This window comes from Elephas maximus, chromosome 9 (assembly GCF_024166365.1).
Source record: "Elephas maximus indicus isolate mEleMax1 chromosome 9, mEleMax1 primary haplotype, whole genome shotgun sequence".
Taxonomy (NCBI): domain Eukaryota; kingdom Metazoa; phylum Chordata; class Mammalia; order Proboscidea; family Elephantidae; genus Elephas; species Elephas maximus.
Window position 1 is genome coordinate 91,210,468 of NC_064827.1, and position 22,398 is coordinate 91,232,865.

Here is a 22,398-nt window from a genome sequence, read left to right on the forward strand (position 1 = left end):
CCATGTTCCTATATTTTACATGAAGTAATACAATATTGACTCTAAGTAAACTGATTTGTTGAAGATGCATAAACTCCACTGCAACCACTAAAAAATGATATAAAGAGGTATAGTTAAAAAGCCAATGTCGTTGTGTGCTGACAAGTTGATTCCAACTCCTAGCAAGCCTATAGGACAGAGTAGAAGTGCCCCATAGGGTTTCCTAAGCTGTAATATTTACAGGAGCAGATCACCAGGTCTTTTATCTTATGGAAGCTGCTGGTGGGATCAAACTGCCGACCTTTCAGTTGGAAGCCAAGTGCTTCGCCATATTAAAATCATTGGTAAATCTGAATAAAAGATAGGAAAAGAAGAACAGGAAAAAAGAAAAACAGATGACATAAACAGTAAATAAAAAACGACAGACCCAAATCCAACCATATCAATAATTATGTTAAACATACACTGTTTCCACACTCTAATTAAAAAGGAAAAAGCATCAAAATGGTTAACACATCAAGATCTGTATATAAGAGACACACTTAAAAAAGAAAAACACAAACAGGCTGAAAGGCAAAGGATGAAAAAGGATATACCACAGAAACAGAAATCAAGAAAACTAAAGTAGCTACATTATTATCAGACAAAGTAAGACATCAAGACAAGAAGTATAATCAAAGACAAAGACAGACACTTTATAATCATAAAAGTGTCAATATATCATATATATAAGTGTGTGTGTATGTACACCAAACCAAAAAGACCAAACCTGTTGCTGTCAAGTTGATTCCAACCCATAATGACCCTATAGGGCAGAGTAAAACTGCCCCACAGAGCTTCCAAGGAGCAGCTGGCGGATTCAACCGCCAACCTTTTAGTTAGCAGCTGTAGCTCTTAACCACTACACTACCAGGGCCCCCTGTGTGTGTACAGTATGCGCGTAATTAAGTTAAAGCTAAAAAAAACTATAGGAAAAATAACTTCACTTAGAGTCAAAATACATTTAAGAATAAATTTAACAAAAGACCAACAAAATCTCTACACTGAAAATAGCAAAACGTGAGAGAAATTTTAAAATGACTTAATGAATGGAGACCTATACCATATTCATGGATGAGAAAATTCAATATTAAAATGTCGATTTTCACCCAAATTAATCTAGAGAGTAAATGTAATCCCAGTAAAAATTCTAGCAGGCTTTGCAGAAACTGACAAGATGATACTAACATTTATACGGAAATAGCCCCAGCAGTTTTGAAAAAGAAGAGCAAACCTCTACCTGACTTTTGTATTTACTATACAGCTACAATAATAAACTAAGTGTGGTATTGGCATAAAGATAGGTAAACAAACATAAAACAGAACAGAGCTGCACTGTCCAAAAATGTTAGCCACTAGCCACATGTGGCTATTTAAACTTAAAATAACTAAAATAAAAAATTCAGTTACTTTGAGTCTGGGGTCTTAAAAGCTTGTAAGAGGCCATTCAAGATACTCCACTCATCTCACTCCATCAAGAGCAAGGGAGAATGAAGAGAACCAAAGACACAAAGAAAAGATCAGTGCACAGGACTAATGGACCACAATTATCACAGCCTCCACCAGACTGAGTCCAGCACAACTAGATGGTGCCTGGCTACCATCACCCACTGTTCTGACAGGGATCATAATAGAGGGTCCTGGACAGAGATGGACAAAAACGTAGAACAAAAATCTGACTTAAAAAAAAGAAAAAAAAGAGACCAGAATTACTGGTCTGACAAAGACTGGAGAAACTCCAAGAGTATGGCCCCGGATACCTTTTTAGCTCAGTAATGAAGTCACTCCTGAGGCTCACCCTTCAGCCAAAGATTTAACAGGGCCATAAAACAAAACGAGACTAAATGGGCACACCAGCCCGGGGCAAAGGATGATAAGGCAGGAGGGGACAGGAAAGCCGGTAACAGGGAACCCAAGGTCGAGAAGCGGAGGGTACTGACATGTTGTGGGGGTGGTATCCAGTGTCACAAAACAATTTGTATTGTTTAATGAAAAACTAGTTTGCTCTGTAAACCTTCATCTAAAGTACAACAAAAGAAAATTCAGTTACTTGGTTTGCACTAGCCACATTTCAAATGTTCAACAGCAACATGTGAGTAGTGACTTCCATACTGAAGTGCACAGATACACACTTCCATCACTGCCTGAAGTTCTAATGAACAGCAAAGGAATTCAGACCACAAACATACCCAACACATATATGGCTCACTGATTTTCAACAAAGGTACCAAAGCACTTCAATGGAGGAAAGTAAAATCTTTTTATCAAAAAATTTAATATCCATATGGGAAAAAATGAGCCTGATCCCTACTCAATACCATATGACAGAATTAATCAGAGCTGGATGATACAAGTGTAACAGCCAAAGCAATACAGCTTTTAGAAGAAAAGATAAGGCAAAGATTTCTTAGCTAACAAAGAATAATGATAAAAGAACATACTGGGGTGGAAAGGAGGAATATGTGGTCTCGTTAAAGGGATAGCAAATAGGGTCACACAACAACGTGTGTATAAATTTTTGTATAAGAAACTAACCTGAGCTGTAAAGTTTCACCTAAAGCACAATTAAAAAAACAAAAAAGAATGTATTGATAAATTATATTTATCAAGATTAAAGAACTTGTATCCAGAATGTATAAACATCTACAACTCAACAATAAAAGACTAAGTAAAAGAAAAAAATGGCCAAAAGATGTTAACGTTTTATAAAGGAAGACGAGTGATGTCCAATAAGCACATAAAAGAAAGTATACTCAACACCACAAGTCATCAGCGAAATATGAATTAATCACCTACCAATACAAACCTACAAGAATGGCTAATATAAAAAAGACTGATGCCACTAAATATTGGTGAGGATGGGGAAAAACTAAAATTTTTGGTAGGAGTATAAAGTGGTATCATGTCTGTCAGTTTGTTGTATTGTCGTGGCTTGCATGTTACTGTGATGTTGGAAGCTATGCCAGCAGGGTCACCCTTGGTGGTCAGGTTTCAGCAGAGCTTCTAGACTAACACAGACTAGGAAAAAGAACCTGGCAGTCTACTTCTGAAAAAACGGGCCAGTGAAAACCTTATGATTTTCTGTCACATGGGGCTATGAGTCGGATCTGACTTGATAGCACCCAACAGCAACATTATAAAGTAGTATAACCACTTTAGAAAAACCTGGCAGTTTCTTGTAAAACTAAACATATACCTACTATTTAGGCCAACAATTTTACTTCTAACAATTTATCCAAAAGAAATGAAAATACATGTCCACAAAAACGTGTGTATGTGGATGTTCACAGCAGCTTTATCCAGAATAGTTAAAAACTAGAAGCCTCCTGACCATCAACAAGAAAACAGAGCAAGTGTGTTACATTGTTACATTTGTACTAAGAATACTACTCAGCAATAAAAAGGAACGAACCACTGACACTTACCACAATATGGATAAATCACACACACCGAAATGGACATACTGAATAACTACATTTACATGAAGTCCTAGAACAGGAAAAATATCTATGATGACAGAAATGAGAAAACTGGTTGTTTCATGGAAGACAGCATTGAGTGAGAAGAGGTATAAGGGAACATTCTGAACGTGAGCCTAAGTAGTATAGTTACTTACTGACCTCAAAAGAAAACAAGGAGCAAACAGTGCTGAAAAACTGTTATGGCGTAATGCCAAACTTAAAAATTGACTACTAAAACTTTACATCATAGGACAATAATAAAAGTCCGACAAATTTCAGATTTATTTTTATATTCAACAAACTCATTCTACAATGGAAATATTTACCATTGTCCTAAATCCAACACTGACTAACATTCTACCAAAACATTTCACATGGTCTCCTACTTTATAAGCAACACGTAATCAACTACAGGCTTATACCAGTAGGCAAAGATGAGCTTATCAATTTTCAAATTTACTTTCACTGTAGATCTCCTGACTTGCAAAGAAAAAAAAAAAGAGAGGAGAACCAATGGAGAAATCCATTTCCTTTAGACAAAATGCCAATCATTTTCCCACAGAACAATGCTGCATTAGTGATTTGGTTCCAAGACCAGCCCAAATAAGCAAATGTAACCCATAACTATTACTATAGTGCTACGCAACTTCTGGAGCCCTGTTGGCTCAGAGATTAGGAGCTCGTCTGCTAGCCAAATAGCCAACAGTTTGAATTCACCAGCCATTCCTTGGAAACCCTATGGGACAGCTCTACTCTCTCCTATAGGGTCACTATGAGACAGAATCGACTCAACGCCAATAGGTTTGGTTTTTTTTCATTCAACTTCTACCTACTACTATACTAGTATTATATACTAATATTATTGGTGTATTGGAAGGAAGGCCTAGTGATCTACGTCCAAAAAGAAGCCAGTGAAAACCCGACGGTCTGACCTCACTGTGCATGGGTCGCCATGTGTCTGGGCCAACTCAACGTCAGCTCACAACAATAAATGGATTACATATCAAGTTGGCTTCTGCAACCCTAACCACATTATTTCTTTTTATCATTTTATCTTCAAAGCAATTCACAACTGAACTTACTGAAAGTAATCCATTTAAAAAGTGAGAATGTTGACTTATAAGGTACAGTAATATAAAGCCTTTGGGATCTGAACTTTACATGCTCTGTGATGCTGGACAAAAGATTATTTAATTTCTTGAGCAAAGGCTCCTCATTCATAAAAATAGTTAGAACACGTATTTCACAGAATTTTTCTGAGCACTAAGTAACAATTCACATATACAAAAGCTCCTAGCATGTTAAGCATTATTTCCAAAAATAAACTGCAGAGCTTCCCATTTCATTTTGGAATCTACAAACTTTATGGACCAAGAACAAATGGGAATATCAAATTTAAATGTCCCCAAGGAAACAAAAAATTTCACACACTGTATAAAAGTCATTTAACTCCTAAAATCCAGAGAGGGTAACTTGGTAATACTGAAATTTATAAGGCACATGCTCTTGCCAGATACAGTTACTCAAATACATACTGTTTCTTTAAACAAAATCTTAGATATGGTTAGGTATGATCGTCCATCAATAGCGCACAGACTGAGTTAATTATGGCATATTTGTACAATGGAATACCATAAAAGCATATTAAAGTACCAACTAGATTTGAGTCTTCTGACAGAAATCTAAAAGTAAAAAAGAGAAACATGGCATATCCATCTATAATGTGACTGTGAAGACTTTCTAACTACGACTCAAGATCAGATGCAAACGATGCTAAATTTTGCTATCAAAAAAACGAAAAATAATTAAATAAATAAGTAACACTCCACCCCAGTTAAAAGACATATGACAAGACGGGACCCCTGCTGACCAATTCTGAGGCAATTTGAATATACGAGAAAATTTAAAAAATGGCATTAATGCAAAAGAATGAAACAGGACCCATACCTCACACCATGCACAAAAACTAACTCCAAGTGGATCAAAGACCTAAACATAAAGACTAAAACGATAAAGATCATGGAAGAAAAAACAGGGACAACCCTAGAAGCCCTAATACAAGGCATAAACAGAATACAAAACATTACCAAAAATGATGAAGAGAAACCCGATGACTGGGAGCTCCTAAAAATCAAACACCTATGCTCATCTAAAGACTTCACCAAAAGAGTAAAAAGACCACCTACAGACTGGGAAAGAATATTCAGCTATGACATCTCAGACCAGCGCCTGATCTCTAAAATCTACATGATTCTGTCAAAACTCAACCACAAAAAGACAAACAACCCAATCAAGAAGCGGGCAAAGGATATGAACACACATTTCACTAAAGAAGATATTCAGGCAGTCAACAGATACATGAGAAAATGCTCTCGTTCATTAGCCATTAGAGAAATGCAAATTAAAACTATGATGAGATTCCATCTCACACCAACAAGGCTGGCATTAATCCAAAAAACACAAAATAATAAATGTTGGAGAGGCTGCGGAGAGATTGGAACTCTTATACACTGCTGGTGGGAATGTAAAATGGTACAACCACTTTGGAAATCTATCTGGCATTATCTTAAACAGTTAGAAATAGAACTACCATACAACCCAGAAATCCTACTCCTCGGAATATACCCTAGAGATACAAGAGCCTTCACACAAACAGATATATATGCACACCCATGTTTATTGCAGCTCTGTTTACAATAGCAAAAAGCTGGAAGCAACCAAGGTGTCCATCAATGGATGAATGGGTAAATAAATTGTGGTATATTCACACAATGGAATACTACGCATCGATAAAGAACAGTGACGAATCTCTGAAACATTTCATAACATGGAGGAACCTGGAAGGCATTATGCTGAGCGAAATCAGTCAGAGGCAAAAGGACAAATATTGTATAAGACCACTATTATAGGATCTTGAGAAAGAGTAAAAACTGAGAAGAACCACATACTTTTGTGGTTACGAAGGGGGGAGGGAGGGAGAGGGTTTTTTATTGATTAATCAGTAGATAAGAACTGCTTTGGGTGAAGGGAAAGACAACACTCAATACATGGAAGGTCAGCTCAATTGGACTGGACCAAAAGCAAAGAAGTTTCCGGGATAAAATGAATGCTTCAAAGGTCAGCGGAGCAGGGGCGGGAGTCTGGGGAACATGGTTTAAGGGGACTTCTAAGTCAATTGGCAAAATAATTCTATTATGAAAACATTCTGCATCCCACTTTGAAATATGGCGTCTGGTGTCTTAAATGTTAACAAGCGGCCATCTAAGATGCATCAATTGGTCTCAACCCACCGGGAGCAAAGGAAAATGAAGAACACCAAGGTCACACGACAACTAAGAGCCCAAGAGACAGAAAGGGCCACATGAACCAGAGACCTACATCATCCTGAGACCAGAAAAACTAGTTGGTGCACGGCCACAATCGATGTCTGCCCTGACAGGGAGCACAACAGAGAACTCCTGAGGGAACAGGAGATCAGTGGGATGCAGACCCCAAATTCTCATAAAAAGACCAGACTTAATGGTCTCACTGAGACTAGAGGAATCCTGGTGGCCATGCTCCCCAGACCTTCTGTTGGCACAGGACGGGAACCATCCCCGAAGACAACTCATCAGACATGAAAGGGACTGGTCAGCGGGTGGGAGAGAGAAGCTGATGAAGAGTGAGCTAATTAAATCAGGTGGTCACTTGAGACTGTGTTGGCAACTCTTGTCTGGAGGGGGGATGGGAGGATAGGGAGAGAGGGAAGCCGGCAAAATTGTCATGAAAGGAGAGACTGAAAGGGCTGACTCAATAGGGGGAGAGCAAGTGGGAGTACGGAGTAAAATGTATGTAAACTTATATGTGACAGACTGATTGGATTTGTAAATGTTCACTTGAAGCTTAATAAAAGTTAATAAAAAAAAAAAAATGGCATTAATGGATTATAAAGGTCCCTGAGGGGCACAGTTCGAGCACGACTGCAGTTCGAACCTACCCAGTGGCACCACTGAAGAAAAGGCCTGGCTATCTGCTTCTGTTAAGATTACTGCCAAGAAAGCCCTACGGAACAGTTCTACTGTTTAACACACGGGGTTGCCATGAGTCAGAATCAATTCTACAGCAACTAACAACGGATTATAACTCATTGAATAAAACAGAAACAGTGAGTCCACCCTAATAGTTAGACATATAGACAGGGGAGAAGGGCAGGCTCTTCCATGTTATAGCATGCCACTGGATAACTGTGGAAACAGTAAAGGTTTGAAAATCACCAGTCCACAACTATCATAAAAAAGATTGGTTCGTGCAAGAATTATCAATGCGTGATGATAATTCTAAAGGAGAAAGTCTCATAAGGTACAGGATATTACTTACATGGCCTAAAAATAATTGAGGCTTCAGAAATTGCTTATTAATTGCAAGAAGAGAAAACAGTGACATAATGGAGAAACTAAATACCATCTTGAATGAGTGATCAAAATTAGCATCATCAATGAAGCGCATGTCAATGACAGGCTTAAAGACTCTGTATGTCTCTGGATGTGATACTCAGAGAAGAACACAAGATCAATTATGGCTAGGGATATACAATCTGGATCTCATCATGAAGAAACATCAGATAATGTCAAGCTGAGGAATATTCTATAAAATAACTTCAATTCTTAAAAAATGCCAATGTCATGAAAGACAAAGAAAGTCCATGGAACTATTCTAAATTAAAAGACTAAAACACATGACAATTAAATGAAATACAATATTCTAAGCTGGATTCTAGACTGGAAGGAAAAAATATGACGAAAGACATTACTGAGATAACTTTTGATACTTTACTACTGACTGTAGAGGACAGAATTACATCAAGATTAAATTCCCTCAATTTGATCAGCCAGTGTGGTGTTTGGACTCCACCGTTGTCATGGCACTTTGGGAGGAGTCGTTCTGCCAGACCCTGGTGCTGAAGATGTGGTCCGGGTGATTCCCTGGCCCCTTCCTTCCTACCGCCCCCTTCCAGCCTTTTCCCTCCCTCTTCTGGAAGGATGAGGAGTGCAGGCCTGGGTAAAGGAGTACCTCCTGGAAATTTATGGCTATGCTCATAGTAAATACAGTGCCTGTGAAGAACATGACTCACTGAAAGTCTGAGCGCAAAGCAACTGCTATAAAATTTCTCTCCATTGAAATAGGCCATGAAGTTAGAAATCAAAATAAATTATTAGCTGAAATGGATTTACAATCTGATTCTACAACTGGATTTTGGGGTGAAACTACAGGGAACCTGAAGATTTTATCTAGAGGGAGTCAAATCAAGCTGCTGTGCTATATGATGCTGTTTTCATTGTCTTTTTTGTCATTTATTGGATTATTAAACTCAGGTGATAGTAAAAAAAAAATTCCTCAATTTGATAACTGCACAGTTTATAAGAAAACATCGTTGTTCTCGGGAAATAAACTCTGAATTATTAAGCAGTAAAAAAGACATGATGTATGAAAACTATCCCTCAAATAGTTTAAAAAATAACTGTGTGTATATGTAGTTTGATCATACACACATGGGGTACGAAGAAAATAATAAAGTGAATGTGGCAAAATATCAAAAATCAGTGAATTTAAGTAATGAGTATATGAGATATCTCTGTGTGATTCTTAAGACTTTTTTGTAATTTTGAAATTGTTTTAAATTAATAAGTGAAAAATTAAAAAAAAAAAAAACACAGACATTGAAATTTCTAGAAAGATATACCCAAACAAAGATACAATCAATGAGGAAGGGGGAGGAGGAAAAGCAGACTCTCTACAAAGATCCTTTAAAACATAACAGTGACCTAAGAATAACTGTCCACCCAGCTGTTCTCTTTAACTACGTAGCCTCTGAGCCAGAATTTCGTAACCTGGGATCCATGTGCTCAAGGGGTCTGTGGACAGATTTCACTCGGTCCATGAATGGGATTGGGAAAAAAATTACATTTTAATTTTCATTAACCTTTAACTGATGTTTCTTTTTCAATTATGAATGCAGGCAACAAACAGTTGTTTTAGCAGGACCAGTAACTTTATCACCAATAAAAATCACGTATATTTTCACATTACAGTTACTGAGTTTCTCAAAATAAAGGATACACTATTTAGTATTTTCATATTATAATTATTTGTTAAATTTTATTTAATGCACTATATGAAAGAACCAACATATATCACTAACTTGCTTTTCAAGTATTTTGATAACTATATTTCAAAATAATTGGTTTCTTTGTAATCCTATGCATTTCATTTCATTCACTTAAAAATGTCATTCTGAAAAGGGATCCTTGAACAGGCTGCCCAAGGGTCCATGGCACAAAAAAAGTTATGAACCTCTGTACTAAGCCACAGATCCTTCATTTTCTTATCTCACAATGAGGAAAATTAAAAAGTTTACAGCTTTCTGCTCTGCCATAAAACAAGGTATTAAGAAGATAGACATCACTGATAATGAACATTTAATCTAACCTCATTATTTAGTTTCTAATTTCCAGTAAGTAGCACAGCAAAAATTACTCAAAATATTAACTTGCAACTTTACGTGGACAAAGCACCCAATACGAAATACAATTCCCACACAGAGGCAGACAGGAATAAAAATGAATCAAGACCGTGAAATGTCTTACAGAGAATCTCAAAATGTTTATATCTTATGGAAACTGGTTAAAAACAAGGTACTATTTACCATCTCTCTTTTGGAAAATTTTTTAAAATTTCTTTAATGATTGGCTGGTAGCAGGCATCCCTCTCTGCTTTCCCAGTTTCACTCCAGTCTCTCACAAACTGTTTCAATGTTGATTTTAACTTATCCATGTCAAATGTAGATGCTGGCATAATCTTTCCATTCCCCTGTTAAAAAAAACAGAAATCAATTAGCTTCAGAGAAAGCAACCCATCTTGAATATGGTTAGATGTGCCACTAAGAGGCTATATAGGTGGATTAGTGTGTATATCACTAGCCTCTCACCTCAACCAGGGTTCAGTGCAGCTTGAGATCCTAAATGAAAAGAGTGTGGTGGTCTCACCTCAATCCTCAATAGATTAAGGTCCATTAATCATAAAACCACCATGTAATTAGGCAGTCTTTTACTCAAGAGAGGACCAGAACTGAGCTGCTATGGGAACCAAACATCTTCTCTAGGAGAGGGAAGAAAGCCTCTCCAGGTCATTTAAGCGGCAGTTATGGAAAGGCTCAAACTGGAGTGGCCCAACTGTGTCTATCCTTTGGATACAAAAAGAGGACTTCAGTTCCCATTATTGCCAGTCCCTTGAGACTTCTAAGTGGAATTAATTTCTTAAAGTAAAAGATAAGTATCAGTAGATGTAAGATACTGAAAAAATGTTTAGCAAGGGAAATTAATCTTACAGAGCTAGTAAAGTTGTTTACAAACATTTTACTCACTAACCCTATTGCCAGAATAGTCAGAACACTATGTGAAGTGTATCAAAATGCAAATAATTTGTAGCATTAAAAAAAAAAAAACGGTGTACAAATCTAGTTTCTGGCATTTTGTTCTATTATTAAACCTAATCATGTGACCGAGCATCTCAGTGAAAATGCTCTGTGAGTAAATGATCTTTGCAAAATTATAAAAACTGAATCCAGAAGGAAAACTCAAGACCTCAAAATACAGACGTTAAACCCCAAAATGAAAGCAAACAGAACTTTCACGTACATCTTCTCCATATTCTTTATTTTCAAACATATGTATGCAATCATTCACAATGGTCAGGAGTATTCCTTGATTATGGTCAATGCATTTCCGGATCTTGTCCAAGTGAAGAAGAAAGTGAGGAAGTAGTCTCTGTTGATTGGCTGGAAGCGATCGAAACTGCCTTTCTGTTCGGTGCACTCGCTCATGCATACTGGTGCTAGAACATAAAAGGTGTTTTTTTCAATTGGCAAAAGTTCTCATCACAGGCCAATCTTATTTTAAGGTTGTCTTTCTGTACAATTATTCCCTGATCATGTTGGCTACTGTCCTGTCATTAACAACCTTCCACCTAAATGGATTTCAACTTAGAAAGTTTTGCATGTTTTTACTTTATTATAGTTTTTTTCCTTAAGCACCTAAGTGACAAATGGTTTATGACTAATAAAAATGAACTTCTGCACCGATTAAAAGGGGGAAAAAAAGAAAACATAGAGGATTAATGTGCAATTCATTTATTTCTATTTCAGTTTTCAAACAAAATTTTCAGAAAACTAGTTGAATATTTTAGATTTCTCCACCAGTAAGCTGCAGACTGCTGCTTTGAAACTAAAGAATATACACAAAACATGTTCTAGTTAACTACTAAAAGCCAACCAAGTTGAGTTTTAAAAAAATATCATAAAAGCTCTAATGTACTGCAAAAGTAGTAAGCAATTAAAAAAAAAAAAAAGCAACTAAAGGATTGAAATTCTATGGGGTGTTACATGTAAGACTCACAATTAGCATTCTGAAAGTTTATAGATACTTTTAAAGGCAACTTTGGGAACTATTTATTTATAAGACCAGAAAAGAGAACACCATTTAAAAAAGTTAAATACACACTCACAATGAAATGCAGTTTTACATAAATCGGATGGGTAAAACTTAAAAGCCTGACAATATAAAACACTGGCAAATGTGGAATAATTAGAACATTTATACACACTGACAGCTGGATGCATAAATTAGTATACCACTTTAGAAAATAACTGAACATTATCACATGCCCTATGACCTAGCAATTATACTTCTACGCAGGATATGCTCTTAAGAAACTCTTGCACATGGGCACCAAGAAACATAAACAAAATTTAGCTCAACAAGAAATAAGAAACAAAAAATCTGGAGAAAACCTGGAAGTTAATCACAAGTAGACTGAAGGAAGAAATTGTTTAGTTATACAGTAGAATACACTGAAATTATTTAGTTACACACAATAACGTGGCTAAAACTCAGGAACGTAAGATATTTGTTGAAAAGAGCAAGTTGCATAAGAATACACAATGTACAATCCCATTTTATATAAAACTAAACCAGATATTATTTTAGGCACTGAACATATGTAGAAAAACTAAAAGGAATGCAAGGAATGAAAATTCAAGTCTTTCTTAAGGAAAAGAGAAAGGATAATGTGCTTTTTTAAAGCTGAGGGGTAGGTCCATGGGTGTTCGCCACATCACTTTCATATTATACATACACATATGCAAATATATGCCTATTTCTTTTAAACATTCTTTTGCAGTTACTCAATGTTTAAGGAAAATAAAAAGTATTGTTTTCATTTAGGTGCCAGAATCTCTCCATTCATCCAAATAATTTTTTTTTAACCTTCTTCTGCCAAATTACTTTCTAATTTCTGAACAGTAATGTTTAAAGAAGTTCAGAAGAAGCCCTTAACAAAACTTAAGCAAAAACCTGGAGTGTTTTTAGAAGCTTCTGTGTGTACTGTTTTTTTTTTTTTTTTTTTTGGAAGGTAGGGTGCTGTGCGGATAATGTGAAGGCATCAAGTCGGCAGTGGCTGTGTTGATTTTTGCTTTTTTTCCTTGGACGCCGTGTAGGAGTGAGCTCTGAAGTCAGACAGATATGGGTTGAAATCCAGGTTATGCCAGCCATTTGCTGTATGACCCTGGGTAAATTACTTCCTTTCTCTGGGCCCCAAGTATCTCATCTACGAAAACAAGACAATATATAACAACAGAAATTCTGATGAGGATCATAGCAGCTACCATTTATTGAAGTTTAATAAATGCTAAACACTAAACCACGTCATTTCACACAGATTACTCTGCAAAATTCTCCTTAATACCTCGTGAGGTGGGTAACAATATGCTCCTCTGCCTACTTAATAGGGTTTCATTGAAAACTGAACAAAACACTACAACACTTGGCCCAGTGCCTGAACACACAGTATGCTCAAAAAATAGTAGGTACATTAATTTATATAATATGTTCACAATAAAAACATGAAAATTACAGCAATGTAAAGCACTCAGGGAAAAAAGGCTACTAATAATAATCCCTCTTACAGAGGCAGCCACTTCTAACCTTTCTAGCATATTTATCTGTTTTGTTGTCGCTGTTGTTGAAGATAGAGTCATCTACTCAAAATGTGGTACACAGAACAATAGATCACTTGGAAGTGGTTAGAAATGCAGAATGTCAGGTCTCACCCAAGACCCACTGAATTAGAATCCGCCTTTTAATAAGATCCTCAGGTGATTTGTAAGCACATTAAAGTTTGAAAGGCACTTGTAATTCTTCATTCTTATCATAAGCATTTTCCTAGGTCAGGAATAAAAAAGTTCTCAAATATAACGTAATGTCTACAATAGCCGTTCACCATTCCATTTTATGCAGCCAAAATTTACTTAGCTATTTCCCAGCTACTGGACATTTAGAGGAAACCCTGGTGGCGTAGTGGTTAAGTGCTACAGCTGTCAACCACGAGGCTGGCAGTTCAAATCCACCAGGCGCTCCTTGGAAACTCTATGGGGCAGTTCTACTCTGTCCTACAGGGTTGCTGTGAGTTGGAATCGACTCGATGGCAGTGGGTTTGGTTTTTGGAAACCCTGGTGGCGTAGTGGTTAAGTGCTACGGCTGCTAATCAAAGGGTCATCAGTTCAAATCCACCAGGCACTCCTTGGAAACTCTATGCGGCAGTTCTATCCTGTCCTCTAGGGTCACTATCAGTCAGAATTGACTCGACGGCACTGGGTTTTGGACACTTAGAGGAAACCCTGGTGGCACAGTGGTTAAGAGCTACAGCTGCTTAACCAGAAGGTTAGCAGTTCGAATCTACCAGGCGCTCCTTGGACACCGTATGGGGCAGTTCTACTGTCCTACAGGTCGCTATGAGTTGGAATCGACTCTACAGCAAGGGGTTTGGCATTTTGGTTTGGGACATTTAGATACCTTTTGTGTTCAAAATCTGCCTATATTTTAGGGAAAAAAATACGACAAATTCCCAGAAGTAGAATTATCAGTTCAGAACAGACAAGCATTTTTAAGGCTCTTGATACAAACTGATTTTCCGAACGACTGTAACAATTTACATTCCTCTCAGCAGAGTACACAAAAGGGAACTATTTAAAGTGGCCGTGGTTAGGCAAATGGGGGCATTGCTGCTTCAGGGGTAGACTTCTTGCCTTCCATGCAGGAGACCTGGGTTCAATCACCTGTTGTGCAGCCACCACCCCCTCTCAGTAGAGGCTTGCATGTTGCTGAACAGGTTCTGACGAGCTTGCAGGCTAAGAAAGACTAGGAAGAATGTCCTCGCAATCCACTGGTGAAAAATCAGCCAATGAAAACTCTACAGGTCCCAATGATCTGATCTGCAACCAATCATGCGGACAGCACAGGACCAGGCAGCATTTCAGTCCATTGTGCATGGGGTCACCAGGAGTCTGGCAGCTCTGTGGCAGCTAATACCTAGAAGTTAGACAGACAGCAAGACTGCAGCAGTTTACAATTCATTGCCAACAGGTTAAACAGACTCACAGTACTTCGTTCCTGGTATTCTCCAGTACTGAGTGCCCTACAACAGCCTGCCCACACCTCAAAACTCAACACATCTAAACTTAACACATACCTCACTCAAAAACTTGCCCCTTCTCCTATATCACTCTTAATGATGAATCGAGCACCATACATCTACCCAAGTCAGAAACCAGAGTCATCCTAAAAGCCTCTTCTCTCAGTGCCATTCTTGATTATGATCAAGAAATCCAGGTCCTCTGATGCTACTTCATAAAGCTATCTGCAAATAACCTCACCCCCGCTACAAACTATGGCCCAATGGCTACCTGGCCTGTTTCTGTAAATAGAATTTTATCAGTACACAGCCACATCCATTTGTTTACGTATAGTCTACGGCTGTTTTCTCACTACAATGGCAGAGTTGAACAGTTATAACAGAAACTCTCAGACCCTCGCTCAGAGCCTTAAATATTTATTATCTGGCCCTTTAAAGAAAAACCTTATTGAACGTTGCTTAAATGAACGTTTTACAAACATTCCGATTCGGAAGTAACTCAGCATCAGGCGGCCACCTCCTCAGGGGACTGCAGGAAGAAAGCAGAATCACTAGACATATTTCCCCAAAGGTACCTTTACCTCCAGCTCACCAAAATCCTAAAAAGTTGATCTTGGTCCCGACTCTGACTCGGTCACCTCTCAGACTGAGACTGTGTGTGAGTCTAACCATGGCCCATTCCTCTACACTAGTTAAACTAGTCCAGGAATTCCAAAAAGGAAACCATACTTTATCAGAAATAAAGTCTGTCTCAACACAATTTAAATATTTATTAAATATATTAGTACCAGCTGCTGCCAAGTCAATTCCAACTCATAGCAACCCCATGTGTGTTAAGAGTAGAAGTGTGATACATACGATTCTTTAGGAAAGAGATCGCCAGGCCTTTCTCTCTTTTGAGGCACCTCTCAGGGGACTTGAACCTCAGCCTTTCAGTTGGCAGCCAAACGTGCTGTTTGCACCACTCAGGGACTCCTACCTCTTAAATACTCATGGTTAAATTTGTTTTACTAGTATCACTGCTTATTACTACAGGGTAAAATTTATGTGTTCAATTTTGAACTTCAGGCCAGACTCTCACCACAATTTGACTGTGCAACCCTAGGCACACTGCTCACCTTTTCATTTGCCTATCTGCTCACCTGTGAAAATCAGCTCTAAACTTTTAAAATCTCACCTAACCATTATTTCTAAAGGTGGGATGTTTCGGCTTACATATTTGCTTCTTCAACTGTAGTATTTTCTGCATGCCTAGATAACTTTTCATAACATAAGTGGTCTTTTAAGGCTAACAACATTTTTGCTATTCAGTATAATGCTATAACCATTTTCATCTTCATTAGGATATGTACAAAATACAAAATTAAGCAAAAGAAAACAGTGAGAAGACATTTCTTGCCCTTTGATTTTTTAATCTAAAATCTCCTACATATTGACCAAAAAGACATTTTGCAGTAAATCCAAATCCTCCGAAATTTGAAAGTACTTGGTAAGGGTCTAGAACAGACTGGCCGTCAGATGATGAAGAAAAGGCTGTATCTATATCTGCACTGTCCAATACAACAGACTCTAGCCACATACGCCTACTGAGCACCTGAAATGCAGCCAGTGAGACTGAGGAACTGAATTTTAAATTGTATTTAATTTTAATTAATTTAAACTTAAATTTAGCCAGATGCGACTAGTGGCTATAAAACGGGACAGTGCATATTCCATAAAATGCTGGAATATAACAATCCAGTGTGCTTCTTGCTACGCAATGCTTTTCATTTGCCTAGTTCTTTAAGTGAGATTTTAAAAACCTATTCTTAACGATATGCTATTTTCACTCCAAAGGAGCTCGACAGCACAGCACTTAAGCACGTGGCTTCTAACCGAAAGGTCAGCGGTTCGAACCCACTAGCTGCTCCACAGGAGAAAGATGTGGCATTCTGCTTCCATGAAGATTTCAGCCTTGGAAGCCCTAGGGGCCAGTTCTACTCTGGCCTATAGGTTCGCTGTGAGTCAGAATCAACTCAATGGCAATGGGTTTATTTTTAGCTCATGGATTTGAAATGTTTCATCCAGAGAATACATGCAAATAAACAGGATTTTTTTTTTTAAAGAAATTTTCTTTGATCCCACATTAAACCTGGAAAGGAAAGGGATAAGGGTAAGTATAGGAAACAGTATCACAACCACTAGAACATGCACACAGATGCCCTTGCCTATACAGCCGAGCCAAAGGCCTGAGAAAGGCTGCTCAGATAACCTAATCACAGATTTACTAAATCTAAATTGGACCTAATATATTAAAACCAGGTACAAAAATTATATTCAACCAAACAAGTCTACTATATTTCTAATGCATTTCCCAACATCCTCAAACTTCAATAGTAAAATGTACCAGGTTTTTCTGCACCTTCCACTTTTAGCTACTTGACGTCCAGCTGCTTCACCTCATTGTATGGTTCTTCCAGGCATAATTCTTGAGTCAAATTCAATTCTCTGGATGTCTGCCTTCTTTCCTCAGATTTTAAATCTAGAGAAATAAAATCCTCAAACTACCATCTACCTTTTGGGCCCCTTAAGTGACAGTCCCACTGCCTGGGCTTAATTAGTAAATTATTTTGTAAAGATCTACGGACTACAAACATTTATGTCACAAGTGTGTTACAGAATAGAAATGCTCCACAGGGTTTTTGTGGCTATAATCTTTACAGGAGCAGATTGCCAGGCCTTTCTTCTGAGGCTCAAACAGCCAACCTTTAGGTTAATAGTGCAAACTGCTTGTTTCACCCAGGGACCTTCAATCAAATTCTAAATAACTTTAAGCTTTTATGAAGCACGTTTCTAATTCAGAATAACACACTAGTTTACCCAGCAGTTAAAAACTGACAGATTATTTAGTGCCATAAAAATGAGGCTCAGGCTGTGCCCTTGAGGAGGTCACAAACAAGCAAGAGATTTATATACATAAACTACAATACAAAGTTGAACAAAGTTTGCATACGGTACAGCAGAGGCCCATCTAAGAAAACAGTTTTGCCTGCAAAGGAGGTCCTGTTGGTCTGACTCCAATTGTAGACGCAGAACATAGCTATCTTTGGATTTACGTATCTCTTACACGAATAAAAGTGTTATCTTTATCTGAAAACCCAGCTCATTTAAGCCCTGTTCGGATCTTGGAATTATGAATTTGTCTTTAAACTATTCTAACATCTACAAGAAACCCACTATTCACTATCCAAAAGTGAAAGAAAGTTGAATTATCAATGACGAACAAAGAGCATACATAAAGGTCGTATCACCGTGCCCAGCCCATGCTCAGCATTCAATACCTATTTGCAGAATAAAAGGACATAAATTAGGCTGTTCATATGTGTCTCCTCTCCGGCATTTCCCTCACGGATAATCAGTAAACTTTAGAACTTCTAGACCACCTCTCCCCTTAATTTCAAGCAACAGTTAAAACTATTGAGCAGCAGCAATCAATCGCTCACCGCAAACGTGCACGAGCCAAGGAGGTAGGGTGGAAATCTTACGCTGCTCACATGAACTGGTAAGAGTTCAGGGAAATGCGTCCCATGGCATCCCACGTGTAGGTGAACTTGAGCTCTCCGTATGTTCAGTTTGGAGGGCATCGACAATACAGACAAATCACGCCCAACGCTGGACGACTTTACCACCATCGCCTTCTATCAGAAATTGTTACAGAACTTATTTGATTTTCTGATTTTCCGGTCACCCCCACCGGCCTCAAAGCCAAACCTTTAACGCAGATGGAAGACAAGAGAGCTAACGCGCTCCTGATGTCAGAAGACACACGGCTGAGCAGCAGGCAGCAGGGCAGGAACGCGGGTGTGCAGGGCCGGGAGGGGCTGGGGTGGTGCGAGGTGACTCCGGGGCCCGGAGGTCAGCTCCGGCGGCCAGGTCGGGCGCCCCCGGGGGCGTGGCGGCCGGAGGGCGAGCGCGCCGAGCGCGACCGATTCGGCGGGTCCGCCGCAGGCAGCGGGCACCCCGATGGCCTGGGCTGGGGTTCACCACGAGCTCCTTACCCGTAGTAGCGGAAGGCATTAATGATCTTCCAGAAGTGCTCGCGCTCGAGCCGCTCCTCCTCCTCCTCGGTGCTGCGCGCGGCCGCCGCCGAAACCGCCGCGGCCGAGCCCAAACGCCCGGCAGAGAACTGCACTTCCACTTCCTCACTCCCACCGTCGCCACCGCGGCCGCCTCCCCCGGAGCCCTCCGGCAGCTGCGAGGCGGGCGGCGGAGGGCGCCGCCGTCGTTGCATCGCCGCCCCGGCCCGGAGCCTGGCTCGCTTGTGCCTCGTCGCCAGGGAAAGCGTGGTGGCGGCTGCTCGGCCTTCCTCTAGACGGCGCCCGCCGCGGACATACCCCCAGCTCGCGGCGCGCTCCGCCCCCGCCGCCCTCAGGCCTCCATCCACGCCGGGCTCCGCCAGGTCTTCAGCGCTCCGGTAACACGCGCGCGTGCGCGGGTACTACGAAGGGCCGCGGCCGCCTGCGCTCTTTTGCCGGCGGGCTTCGGCGGCGGCGGCGGCGGCGGCGGCGCGTGACGTCACGACGGTGCGTCCTGGGGAGGGGGCTGGGGCCAGGTAGGAGGAGCGAGGGAGGCGATCCCTGGCGGGGTGGGGCGGCCACAGCTGGCAGCTGGTGAGCTGCCGTGTGCGCGGTGGTTAAGCGCCTGCAAAGCTCGACTGTGGAACAGGCAAGTAAACCCAGGTTCAAGGCATTAGCAAAGGAGGGGAAAGCGAAAAGAAAAAGTTCAACTTTGACGAACTAATTCTGAATTTTGATTACGGGAAATCTAGAAGGAAGGCTTTAGAGTCACATAAATTTAAGTTTTAATTAATTTCCTAAATGAATTTTTACTTTTAATCACCTATGGGCGGGGCACCACAACCTTCCGTGTTTAAGGGCCTGACTGGAGATGGTAGAAGATGAGGAAGACAGAGGGACCTAACTCTGTTCGCTACCTGTGCTGGAGCGGTATGCCCTGAGCTTTGGCCAAGGGACACCTCTTTGCATCTAATGGTGGCCTTTAGCAATGCTGGACTTAACCTCTTCCTTTTCTTCACCTACATTCTCACTCACTTTTTGCCTCATTTTTCTCTGGCGTGAGGACTAAGACGGCTGCCGTGCCTGCATTTAATGTTACTCTTAGAAAATAATTTATTCAATTCAATTTAATCCGCCAGTCAGGGAGTTGTTAGGCCCTGGAAGAATCCCATAACCCAGCAAATCAACCGTACAAAATAATGGTAAAAATAAGGGAAAGATTGTTTTATTTAGAAGAATTAGACATGCTCAAACAAACAAAAAACCCAAACCCATTGCCATCCAGTGGATTCCGACTCATAGCGATCCTATAGGACAGGGTAAAACTGCCTCGTAGAGTTTCCAAGGAGCGCGTGGTGGATTCTAACTGCCGACCTTTTGGTTAGCAGCCATAGCACTTAACCACTCCACCAGGGTTTCCAGATACGCCCAGGCACTATAAATTCTGTTAGAAGGATATAATCATATAGTAAATGAAGTGGCTATACATTTTCATGATTTCAATCAATAATTGAAATAAAACAGTAAACAGTTGCTGTCTGACTTAATTCTGACTCCTCGCAACCCATGTGTGTCAAGACAGAACTGTGCTCCATAGGGTTTTCAATGGCTGATTTTTCAGAAGTAGATTGCCAGGCCTCTCTTCTGAAGTGCCTCTGGTTGGACTCCAACTCTGGTTAGCAGCAGAGCATGTTATCTGGTTATCTGTTTGCATCACCCAGTTGCCAAATGAAATAAAAGCAATGCTAAAATAAATACTGTGGTTATTAATGCTTATTTTGATAAAAGATTTTTCTAAAACTTCAAAGTCAATTTTTTTAACAGGATACTAATACAAGGTTCAGAATTCAAAAGGAAAATGCAGAAAGTAGCAAATGTGAAAAAATTCTTTACCCCTCCCCGTAGACACTCATTGCCCTAGGCTGGGTTCTCTAGAGAAACAAAACCAGTAAAGCATATAAATCTATGTATAAAAATATAGAGAGATTTATATCAAGTAAATAGCTCACGCAGTTGTAGAGGCTGGAACATCCCAAGTCCGTGGGTCAGGCAGGAAGTTCCTCCTGATTCATGTAGCCGCAGGGGCCGTGAACCAAGATCAGCAGGTAAGGAATCAAGGTCAGCAGGTAAGGTGCTAGCTTAAGTCCCACAAACAGGAGGTCAGATGAACAGGAGCCAGCTGCAGGACCGGGAGCGAGCAAAGGTCCATGAGCCTTGCGAGAAAGTCTACTATATATTGGATGAAGGCCATGTCCCCAAGAAAACTCCCTTTCAACTGATTGGCTCCTCACAGCAGATCCAATCATGGGGGCAATCACATTATATCAGTTCTCGTCATGTAAGTGATTACATCGTTATATGACTACCAAACTATATCGTAACTGCCAAACCACTGAGAATCATGACCCAGCCAAGCTGACACACAACCTTAACCATCATACTTATATCCCCTCCCCAGACACAATATACCAATTCCTTCCTTATTCAATAATTTTTCTTAGAGACTGTTGTTTGAAAATTATGCATAAATTCTCATAATACTAATTGTTAATACTGTTTTCATACACACACACAAATTATAATAATTTGTGACATGTACTGAAATAGGTTAGATTGACCTAACTGGTATAGGTCAGAATGCCATGGATGATAATCAGCTATGTACTTTTCAGTTGCTCAGTCCTGGGCAGTATGACAAATATTTTGAAAGTAGTTTTATATGTAGAGGCTTTCTTGTTTTTGTCTCATAACCTAGTGAGAGTCTTAGGGCCTGTTTCATTAAGGGGCTCAACTTTAAACTCACTTATGATTTCACAGACGAGGAAACTGGGGAATAGAACTATTAAGTGACCTACATTGGGTCAGTGGCACTCTACCTGGCCCCCACCCTCAACCCCAGTCTTAAGCCTTTTATTGTATCAGTATTTGGTTATGACTTTGGGTATACTCTAAAAATACTATGCTATCTAACATTTGTTTATCATTTTACACTTTTTCAAAATTTTTACCATTTTATCACCTTATTTGTTCCTCATAAAAGCTCTGTGAAGGTGCTATTATTATTCATCTTTAACGAATGAAGAAACAGACTCTGAGACATTGATTTTCTTGCTTAGGGACACGTAAATAGCAAGAGTTGAACTTCATTCATTCTCCCCTCCCTCCCTCCAACAAAGGTGCTGACTATCTCCTATGTTTCTTGCAGTGAGCTGAAGGCAGCTAGAAGCTAGTAGAAGCTATAGGCTTCTAATTTTAACTCTGCAGCTTAGTAACTCCAACCTGTTGAAAAACTTACAGCCTTGATTGTATCGTAACAGTACCCTTCTTACAGGGTCATTGGGAAGAATAAATGAGGTAGAGTG

At 39.6% G+C, this 22,398-nt stretch overlaps 1 protein-coding gene and 1 pseudogene across 2 annotated transcripts in view; one reads left to right on the plus strand and one right to left on the minus strand.

Annotated features, from left to right (window-relative positions):
* The window catches only part of CARNMT1 (carnosine N-methyltransferase 1), a 45,492-nt gene extending 25,965 nt beyond the window's left edge, over positions 1-19,527 (minus strand). The window contains exons 1-3 of one of the 2 annotated variants that reach the window (XM_049895211.1): positions 18,464-19,012; positions 11,153-11,348; positions 10,162-10,325 (exon numbers count right to left, since the gene is read on the minus strand). In XM_049895211.1, coding sequence (XP_049751168.1) covers positions 10,162-10,325; positions 11,153-11,341 — 353 coding nt within the window. In that variant the 5' untranslated portion in view covers positions 11,342-11,348; positions 18,464-19,012. The other variant, XM_049895210.1, reaches the window with a different exon arrangement.
* On the plus strand, positions 8,498-8,834 carry LOC126082600 (BET1 homolog; annotated as a pseudogene).
* Positions 19,528-22,398: the final 2,871 nt, after the last annotated feature.